The 10,865-nt window shown below is 37.6% G+C and overlaps 1 protein-coding gene across 2 annotated transcripts; it reads right to left on the minus strand.

The window, feature by feature from the left end:
* Positions 1 to 242: 242 nt before the first annotated feature.
* Positions 243 to 10,705, minus strand: ZCCHC4 (zinc finger CCHC-type containing 4). Of its 2 annotated transcripts, XR_013922118.1 has the most exons (14): positions 10,612 to 10,705; positions 10,281 to 10,399; positions 9,584 to 9,666; positions 8,771 to 9,046; positions 8,176 to 8,256; positions 7,793 to 7,865; positions 6,080 to 6,230; positions 5,490 to 5,590; positions 4,263 to 4,384; positions 3,572 to 3,647; positions 3,016 to 3,067; positions 2,117 to 2,261; positions 1,235 to 1,397; positions 336 to 462 (listed from the first exon to the last, which is right to left on the minus strand). XR_013922118.1 is itself a non-coding variant. In XM_080344337.1 (13 exons), the coding sequence occupies exons 1-13, from the start codon at positions 10,688 to 10,690 to the stop codon at positions 339 to 341; spliced, it is 1,482 nt and encodes a 493-aa protein (XP_080200463.1). In that variant the 5' UTR covers positions 10,691 to 10,705; the 3' UTR covers positions 243 to 338. The 2 variants fall into 2 exon arrangements, 1 of the variants encoding a protein (XP_080200463.1); XM_080344337.1 differs by lacking the exon at positions 1,235 to 1,397 and having other exon boundaries at positions 243 to 462.
* Positions 10,706 to 10,865: the final 160 nt, after the last annotated feature.

A 10,865-nucleotide genomic window follows, 5' to 3' on the forward strand; every position in this document is an offset into this window, starting at 1 on the left:
AAGCAGCTGTGCTTTCCCATCACCCACACTCCCTTGCCGCAAGTCCCCCAGTACCTACCAAAAACAGTGTCCACCAGTTCCTCCTGCCTTAACTTCAGACTCACATTAAATTAGCCCAATAGCTAGTCCTAAACACAAAAGATGGCTACATTATACAAATACACGGTGAGGGTGTGGTTTACTTAGCTTTTTTCTGTGCCACTAATGATGTAAAATAAAAGAATGGTCACATTTAATTCAATCAGGTTTTATTTTGGATGTTATTTTTAACATTTTTTTTTAGAAAATGGAATCAAAGGCTGGCCATAAAAAATTCACTATGTACCAAGCAAGTAAATTCATGTCTTTTTCTTCTTATTCTTCACTTTCTTCCTGAAGAATATGGCACGCTTCATAGCTGAGCTTTTACAAATCCCCATCTTCACCCTCTTTAGAATCTTCTGCCTTTGCTTTTTGTCAGCTCTGTAAAGTAAAAAAAAAAGGAACACACAGATTACAACAAAATGGAGAACATACTTCTACATTTACTGCTATTTTAAATAATCTGTCCATGTAAGTAGATGAACTCAAAAGTACTGTCACAAAAAGTACAAGGAATGTTCCATCTTACAGTGTTCGGACATTTAATCTTCCTGAAACTGTTTGTCCAATTCGTTGCCATAATTTTTCATTTATGGACTTACTTAGCATTTACTTTTAAATAGATGCAGAAAACTTAAGAAATGCCACTCATCAAGTATGAAAAGCACACACAGACTTTTGTGCTCAGCATATAATGCATGAATATATAATAAAAAAGGCTTAGAAAGTACATAAACTTTAACGTCACAGAGACTCCTGCAAATAATACAGGACCTAAATATAACTAGCATGTAGCTTGTTTTGTCTCTGACAAAGGATGTATTGAATAATTTTAAAAAATAAAATATATAGATGTTTTTATTACAAAAAACCCCTAAGTTATCTTCTGGAATAAATTAGCAAAAGAAATGATAGCCTGAAAGAACCGAACCATTCCAGTACAAAATGTACTTGACAGAAAAAATAGATGAGGTTTCATTAATTTTAGTATCCTTTTGACATTTTTAAGCAAAGAAAAAAAAATCCAAACATTTAAGGGAGGAAATTTTTAAAACTATAAATGTAAAATGAAATACTGCTACCTTTTAGCACCCAATAGTCCATAACTAAAACTCAGATTAACGTCCCAGCAGCACATGAAAGAATACCATACCTGTAGTCCTCCACCATCCAGCAGGTGACTCTCCTGATGCTGACCCAAGAGGTGAACTATCTGACTCTCGCTATGCAACAGAGGTACGTATTTTGAGAGGGAAGATTTGCGTTTCCACTGCTACAGCCATTCAATTCAAGAATCGTAAACTAACCCACACAATCTGGAAAGGAAGTTACAGAAGTGTGGGCCAACTACCCCAAACTGGAAAGACTGAGCCAACTGCTGGATCATCTCTTAGCAAAGCCTCATTCCTCTTCTCAGTTCCATCTGAAGACTATCACACACACTTTGTTTTTACTTTTGATACACACAAGTATGTGCTTGCGTATGTTACAGAATCAGAATCATGGCGGAATAAAAGTACTTAATGTGACCCTCATGGATATAGACCTTACATGGTAGAGATTTAGGACGTACTACAGGGAGCACCTGAAGTACCAAAAGGAAAAAAGAAAATAATGCCACAAAAAAGCAAAAGAGACAGGAAGCAACAAAAAGTGTAGCGTGTCCTTTCTCTGCCCTTTCATGAGGAATCCAAAGGGGATAAAAGTGTTTAGTTACTTTAATTTTGAATCTTCTTGACAGAGTTACCCCAGAGTTACACCATTCACCATGTTTGGGATCCATATAAATCAGTTTTGAAAGAAAATCCACAGCTAAGGAACTGCGAGCCAGATGGGATGACCTGCCTGGTATTCATCAGATTCTCCTTCAGTGTGCAGCGCCCAGGTATCCAGCACATGGACAACAGTGAAGGCTGACATCGGCACCCAAAGCGCAAAACCACCTCTTTCTAAATCTTTTCCATGACACATGGAAATAATTATAATTAAAATATAATTATAATCTTTGATTATATTAGTGCAACATCACACTTACTGGCAAGCTGTTGTGGCACGGGAGAGGCTGGGACAGGCACTGCGTTTGTGACCAGCCTTGCCACAGACGAAACAGCCCGCGTCAGCCTTCTCACAACTGTGGGTTTGGAGGGCACAGCAGTTGCAAACGTTACAGTGAAACCAAGCTGCAAAGCAAGTAACATGATTTATGATCTTGAAAAGGTTTAAAATGATCATTCTGAAACTAAGCTTTAAATAAAGGCTATATTACCAAGCTTTTAATTTTGCTTTAGTTTTACAGAGATGGATGTAATCAGTTTCTGGTCCCTTACCACATTCCATGAGGCAGCTAGGCATGTCCTTCATTGGATATACTGTGCAACTATTTCAATATAACTGAATCATTCTGACATTAGAACTATTATCCTGTATGTGATTTTAATATGAAAAATAGTCCATATGTTAAAATTGACTTAAAAATCGTGATTTCTGTAATGGTAGCAAAAATGACCGCTTCAGCTATTTAAACAACAGCTATAAATACAAATGCATTTGTGTATGAAACAATTGGATCATGTCCTCACAAATATTTTAGTAATAGCCTACTTGTTTATAAAATTCCAATGAAAAAAATTACAAAATCAGGAAATACTTATATGACAAATCAAAACATTTAAGTTTTCCTGTAACAAATATAAATGGGATTTAGGACACCTTGACAAGAATTTACCAGCTTCCACACACTGCAAATATACCTAAGTTATCGAATGGCAACTCATGTGAAATTGAGATTTTCCCTTTACTATACGCCTTCTAAATTATTACATTTTATTTCTTTTACAGAATATTTTCTCTTCTGGTTTGTCATCTCAGTTTCTTTGGACTATAGCTTAAACAGCAAGTGTACTTTTATTTAGAAAAGTGTTTTTCAGTACTTACAGGGTTTTACACATTTTTTGCAAAGAACACAATGTTTCCATCGTCTGCCGTCCTATAAAAGGTGAACAAATGCATGGTTTCTTTGATTGTTTGAAAAAATCACTGATTCTATCTTAAAACTGAACTACTGATGTATAGTTCCCTGTACTTACAGAATTGGTGCTCTGTAGGAAGGACTGTAACTTAAAAACAACATTCCTGAGAACCTGTGACAACCACAGCAAAATGGCTGTATATTGAAGCTGGCAAGTTCTACAGCTTCCAACATATAAGAAGAAATGTGTCAACAGACACTGAACGCAGTAGGGTGTCAGTGGCAAGCAGCAAACTTTTCCTGTCCTCTTTCCAACACAAAGGCATTGGGGAAACAGAAATTAATACTCAGTGGGTTATTAATTATGTCCCGTGAAGTTAATAATAAGTGGACAAAACGGACCTGTCTGAGGTTTCCCAAGGAAATTAATATCAGAATTGCTTCTTATCAGAGCAAGAATTACAGAAGTTATTATTTGACTACTGTTAAAACTTCTATCCAGAAAGAAGTCAAAATACTTACTTTTGACGTACACGAATTGCAAATCTCACAGTGTTGATTACCAGAACTAACATACCGCTGACAAATAGCACAAAACCTGGAAAAAAATTATAAATACATTTGTCCACTACGTGCTCAAGAAGCAACATAAATGAATCTTATACAAGGTAAATAATTAATATAAGGATTGCAAAATCACTTTGCTATATTAAAAGATAATGGTTTTTATGCATAAAATCACCACTTAGGCCCCAAGCCTCATAATCATTTAGACACAGTACGTCCAAATAGTAAAATTCAGGTGGTTGAATTCAAATTAGCTACACTGTCAGCAGTAATCAAATCAAATCCATTTATTTGTCCTTGATGCTTTTCTTGGTGTTTATTTTATTAATGGCTCAACCAAACAGATTATCAGGGATAGCTGTAAATCTGTCTCTCATACGCATACACATTTCCTATGGACTAGCTGAGGAATCTCATCATTCCACACTGGAAAACATAAACCTTTTTTTAGGTGTTCAGCTCTCCCACACATTGTTTATAGAACACGCAATCTCAGAATGAGACAGAGAAATGTGTTCTTGAGCCTTGCATACAAACATTACGCATGACAATACTGAACAGCACCATCCCAAAGTCTTTTAGAGACTTCATGCCCTAATAATAACCATCACACTCTTTCAGTCGCTTGAGCATTAACACATCTTACCTGTAACCCTCTTCCACAGGAAGCACAATCATACTTGGGGTGATGTTCGTGAAGATGCGAACAGGGGACTGTCTACGACCTGTCTTGCCATGTTTATAAAGTGCATGATTATCATAGTCTACCTAGAAAAAGAAAAACATAGAAAAAGTCTTAAACTGAATGCTAAGCATAGGCAGGACTACTGACGTAATTATTATCTTTATATGCACCTTATGAAATTTTCTTTTTCATATAAAAGACTCTAGTCCCAAATTAGATTACAAATTCAACAGCAAATATTCTATCTCATTTCTTTTTGAACTTGTGCAACCATAGTATCAGAAACCCATTAAAGAACTAGAACGATACTGTTTGGTCTGTCTGGTGGTACCAGAGCTCACATGCACCTCAGCCTATCTCAGAATAATCACAACATAGCAAATCCAATCAGCACTGCTTCTTCTGGCACTGCCCTCAGAGATGTGTCACACACATTCTCATGTCTGAACACCAGCAGCAATGCAGAGTCTGGCCTAGCATGAGCTTCCAATTTTCTTCCACAACTTTCCATTCTACGAGACACAAACATGTTGTCTGGAACATCCATGTCAGGCATTATGCAGAACTGTTTTTTGGGAAAATAAAGCTTAAACATCATGAATATACAGGATTGGTCTCTTAAAAGTCACTGATGAACGTGTTCTCATGTTCTTAAATAACTTACAGAATGGATACAATATTGGAGAAGCTGATTAGTGCTTTATCACTGACAACTTCATTTACTACATAATTCCAAAAAATGACCATTGCTGTAATTCTACTCTGGTTCCAGCAGTTTTGGAGATGAAAGACCTTTTTTTTTTTCTTTTTTTTGGCCAGAGCTGGGCACATTACCAACTAAGCTACTGCCATTTCAACATCTGAGAAAAATGAAACACCCTTCTTTGAGTTACCTGTCACCTCTGCAATATGCACCTGTCAAAATCAGTTCAAATTTTATCACACTGAAAACCTGGCAGAAGAAATGAGCTAATGGACAGGTGAGTTAAAGGTACATAAACTGTAGGAGTGTGACAAAGTTGTCAAAGGTAAAATACAGAATCCGGGGTTCACATGATGAGCACCACAGGGTTTGCAGTGCCTTCAGTGCAGCTGGCCCATGTACAGAAGCTGTATCTGCTTGCATTCGTATTCCTCTTCACATTGCACATGACTGAAATTTAGCAGATTCACTGTGTTCAGTTATACCTGGTAATCCATCATACTGAAGCTGGGGAAAAATTCCAGAATACGAGACTCAAAGAAGTATGGAAATATCCAGAACATTGGCATCTCTTGGTTGTTAGGACCTAGTAATTAAAAGACTCAGATGGACATTAAAGAAAAATAAGGCACATGAAGCATGAAAGAATGTACAGTAAATATATAAACATACATATGTATGTCATTCTGGGGATAAGAACTAGTTCCTTTAGGTGACAAAAAGTTTTGGTCTATTTCATATATGTGGAGCTGTAAGCTGCACTTAAGTAACTACTCTTGTCACCTGCCTGCCTTGGTAAGAAATGGTACTGGTTTTATAGTTCTTCTCTGCCTTTAAAGATCATTCTAATTGCAAAGCAGATTTTTAAACAATCTGTAAAAATTTTTAAGAGAGATGTAGAAAATTTAGTATTATTAACCTAAAAGAATCAGGAGAGTATATTAGATACATGGTAGCTCATCTTTAGAAATTATAACATGAATGCATCCACATCCACCTGAGTAGCAAGAATCACAGATTCTTTTTCGTACAGTGATGTTATGGCTGAACCCACCTATCTGGCTGTAATACGTACCTTCTTTTTCTGTCTCCTTCCACACTGCCATCAGTTTTTTAAAACTAGAAGCCAGTGCTTCCACTAAACCTCCAAATGGGGGATCAGTTACCATAATGAGTCTTTCACCATTGTCTTGATGTAAGAATTTCCTACAAGTTTCATGTGCAGCCTGTAAGAAACAGAGGTTAATTTCCAGAAATATACATTCAAGAAGTTTAAAAAACATATTGTATTTGGTAATAAAATGATTGGTTTGGAAGTTCTAGCTTTGAACATGAAAGTTTTTTCCTCTTGTGGAGGTGAATTTTGTCTTGTACAGCATTTAAAAACAAAACAAACATGTAAGTAGATTTGAAGAACTGAAAACAAATGCCCTGTTCAGTCAGAAACAATGTTTTCTTGGCAGGTGCAGTTCAAGCTTCCTAAAATAGTCTTCTTCCTAAGGGCACTAAATTTAATTTGGAAAAAATAAGTTATTCATTCCAAGAACGCAAAGTTAAGGCTCAGAATATATTTTATTTATGCCCTTTAATTTTATTCTGTAAAGCATTATCAAAGTAACGGGAAAAATTTCTGTCCACTGAAAACTGGTTCAACCCATACCGGTTATAAAAATAGATTATGTTTAAATTTTGGCAATTCAACTCACACTCTATTATTAAAGGAAATGTGAAAAGTTATGGAGTCGTTGCCATCGTGCAGTGTTCTCTCATCTATTACTTAGATTCTATGGCATTCCAAGCCCAGATTTTTAACACTAATATGCATTCAAAGTGCTGCACTTCAGTCCCTGAGTACACTGCAATACAGTGCCACTAGAGGTGTCACCTTTTCACACCTGGAAAAGAACACTACCAAACCTGAATACACTAATGGACAAAAAAAATTGAGGAGTAAATATTTCAGACCAGCCTCCTATTTCATTCTAGCAATTCTTCTGTATTTTCAAGATCCCATTCAAAATTAGGCTTTAGAATGTAGATAATTTTCAGATTTTTTCTAGACTATGAAAGGTATTAAAATAAACATGTTTATGCAAATCAGCAGGTGCTTACTAATAGTGGCAGGGGAAGAGTGAATATACTACTGGGATAAATGTTTGAAATTAATGTTTAAGATTGAATTACACTGTGATTCTCTGTACAAAGCTATGAGAGATGTCCTACTGCAGCTTCAGGTTTCCTAATGAACCCAAACTTAAGCACTTAATGTGACATTTAAAAAGAAACAAGAAATTCGGCATTTTTTTAACCGTGACACTAATTCAACCTCATTTTATGACAACATTTATGACCTTGCTTGACTGGAATCAAGCAAGAAAACCTCCTCTCCCCTCCCACCTCAAGTACCAGTGAACACGTCCCATGGCATCCACTGCACTTGTAAAGGCTGGGAATAAATAAAACAAATCTGTTGTAGAAACTGAAGAACAGGGCTAATAAATACTCACATATAAGGTGACAACTGATATAAAATTTTCAGTTTAATAAAAGTGACATTTGAGGTGTTTAAGTAACATTAGTTAGCACAAATTTAATAGGCGATTTTATCTTTGAATCAAGTGGGAAAGAATTACTGAAGAGGCACTGTTGCTCTTTGATTTCCACTACTGTTGACCATTTTTATCTCAGGATACTTGTTTTCTACTAGACTAGCCATGACTTTCTCACAAAATTCTGCATCAACAACGTGTACTTCTTTAGAAAGCACTCAAGAAATACTTGGCCTTACCTCTCCACCAAAAAAATAATGATTAAACATGTTGTAGTGGCAGAATTCATCTTCTGTGTAAAACTGTGAATACCTGTAAAATAAGTTTTAAGTGGTAGAAAAGTATAAACAACTTCTTGCCTTCCCTAAGAGGCATTAACAGTGAAAAGAAGGCCTTAAGAGAAACAACATCTTTGTGTTCTGATTACTGACAACACATACCAATACTGGCAATTATTAAGTGTAATTACGTCTCTCATAAACTGGATGTCATTGGTCTATGTGTGCAAGAACAGATGCAGAGATGGGAAAGGGGAAACATCCACCAATTTATCTTTTAAAGCAGTAAGAACACAAATCTTTGTACGTGCTCTTCAGACTGAAAAATATTTATTGAAACCTACCTAAAATCAATATCTAGCAGAAGGCTTCTAACCCTGAAATCTTCTTCTTGTGATGCGGTCGACTGGATCAGTTCATGAAGCCTGAATTATAATTGGAGCAAAGAAATTTAAGAAATTCATTGGCTTCAGAAATTATCTTGCAAGACAAGAATGTCTGGTACTTTACTAAACCTAAAACCAAACAGATAGAGAAAATGAAGTAATTTGAAATTGGATCATCCCATGTGTCTAATTATTCTAAGTTAGAAAAATATGGTTGTCTTAAAAGATGAAAGGTCAGTAGAGCCTACCAGGCTCCATGAACAAAACAAGACCCCAAACATAAGCAAAGAAACTCATTGTCATTTCTGTAAGGAACAAAGCAAGACTAAATGTCTATGTGCATGTGTGTGTGTATTAGTTGCAGTACAGCTACAGTCTTCTGTATCTTACAAGCTCAAAGCAAGACCCCAGCAGATGCCTGGGTAATCCCAACCAATTAAAGCATAGTTAACCTCTTACTACGGGAGAATCCTTGATTTTTAAAATATTAGTAAGCCACACAGTCTTAAGACAGAAACATGATTTGAAAGAGTAACAATTCTCACTGATTTACCTGGGTGTTCCAACAGAGAGCACTCGCCTGAATCCTAAATCAACAATAAGATCCAGTAGGAACTGGCAACTTCTGTCTGTAAATAAATACTGTGCATTTGTTTTTTTATTCTCCAATGGATACAGAAGTTGACTGGGACTTTTTAACTGAGCAGTGGAGATATTACACAGGAACTGGTGATCTGAGTGTTTTTCCCATTCTGCTGGCAATAGCAATTGCTGGCATTCCTGGCAAAACCTCCTCTTTGATAATGGCAACTGAACGAAATTCTTGTACCTTTGAACAAAAACAACACAGAAAAAACTTTGAAAAAGCCTCCCCTGCAAGCAAGCGTATAATATGCTGGCCAAATATACTGAGAGTCCCCATAAAATAACTGGATTACTGCGTGAAGACTCCACATCAACTACCAGTCAGGAGTCCTGTATGTTTATATACAAAACTTGTAACTGTATTGCTTTTGCTTCTTTTCACAATGTTAAGCCTGTTACTTTCACACAATTAAGTCAGGAATGACTTTTTTGAACTGAAACTGCTACTAACCAGTTGTTAGCACGTTATAATCACTAACATAAGAACAACTATATGTACATGCAAAAAAAAAAAAAGGATACAGTTTCTAGGTTGAAAATACTATGCTCTCATTAAACGCTTCATGCTATTTTCCCATTGCAGTCAAACAGTTCATATTTTTCCAAATCCGTGTGGCATGTCTTCATGTTTTAAAGAATCCTGAAATACGCTATCTACATTCAGAGTACCCAAACTTGCATTATTTGATTTTTTACTAGAAGAAAATATACATAACAATACCTTTCCACATTCTGTCTGTGTGTAAAAGAAGGCTGATGATTTCTATTATATTCTTCACGTGCTGCAAGCCTAGTTTCTGACACCTGTAAAATTTATGTATACAAAAAGTTACAAAATGAACAGATAACATTCTGTGTTGTACATTAAACCTCAATATTAAACAAAAAGGCTGCAAAGGTCTCATGCTTTACTCCGCATAGAAGAATTATCCCATTATTTGGATTGTTGTTTCAGAAGAACAAGCATGACTGCAGCACAGAAGCATGCTGCGTAACAATATGAGCATCATGCCGATCCTCACCATCTCGCTATTTGTATGTCTTATTGCTTGCCGATATCCACCAGATTTTCTGTTTTGATAACGGAACACGATGACATCTTGAGATAAGAATCAGAACTATTTTATGTTCTTTCAACATTGCGTAGTACTGGCAAACTTAATAACTTGAATACCTAAGTGTTTTGGCAATACAGCAACAAATGCCACTTTTGCTCAAAACATACACAGCCCTCCTTGAAAGTTACATTTGAAGCATGTTCTCCTGACAGAAATAGGTGCTCTGCTAAATACAAATGTTAAACAAAGTTTACAAAACAGTAATTGCCACAGATTTCCAAAACAAAATATACGTTTGTTTTGTTAAATAGAAAAAGAAATCCCCGGTATTTACCATAGTCTTAAGCAGCGCTCTCTTACCTTCTCATCTTCCCACTGGAAGAAGTTACAATCTTTTCTATCCCTACAAGCCGAACAAGCATAAAACCTCCTTCCCTCCTCTTTTCCTTGGCTGGTCTTTACAAACAGGAGAGCGGGACCTAAAGGACAAACGCAATTATACGTCGACAGACGGGACACGAGCAGATGTGCTTTAACGCCCCCGCTGCAAGCACCAACAGCAGCTGCTGTGCAGCACAGCGGCCGGCCCGAGCGGCAGGGACGCTCAGGGGAGTGTCCGACCGCACTCCCGGGAGCTGCGGCCACTTCAGTCAGACCCGCAGCCCATCCCGCCCGAGCGGCCCTTGCTCACCGTGCGGGCAGCGGGGAGCACCGGGCACGGCGCCGAGCAGGGCTGGCCAGCCCGGGCCCTCCGCGTCCCCGGCCGCCATGTTTCCGCCGCCTTCCCGGCGGGCACCGCCGCCTGCAGGGTAAGGCAGCACGGGGGCAGGCGGCGCCCCCCAGCGGTGCGGCGGCCCCACCGCCAAGGGAGGAGGGAGCAGGTGCAGCAACACGGGTGGAACGAACCCAAATTGGGGTCTAGTTACTGCAGAACACACGAGACCT

Source organism: Nesoenas mayeri (assembly GCF_963082525.1).
Source record: "Nesoenas mayeri genome assembly, chromosome: 4".
Classification (NCBI taxonomy): domain Eukaryota; kingdom Metazoa; phylum Chordata; class Aves; order Columbiformes; family Columbidae; genus Nesoenas; species Nesoenas mayeri.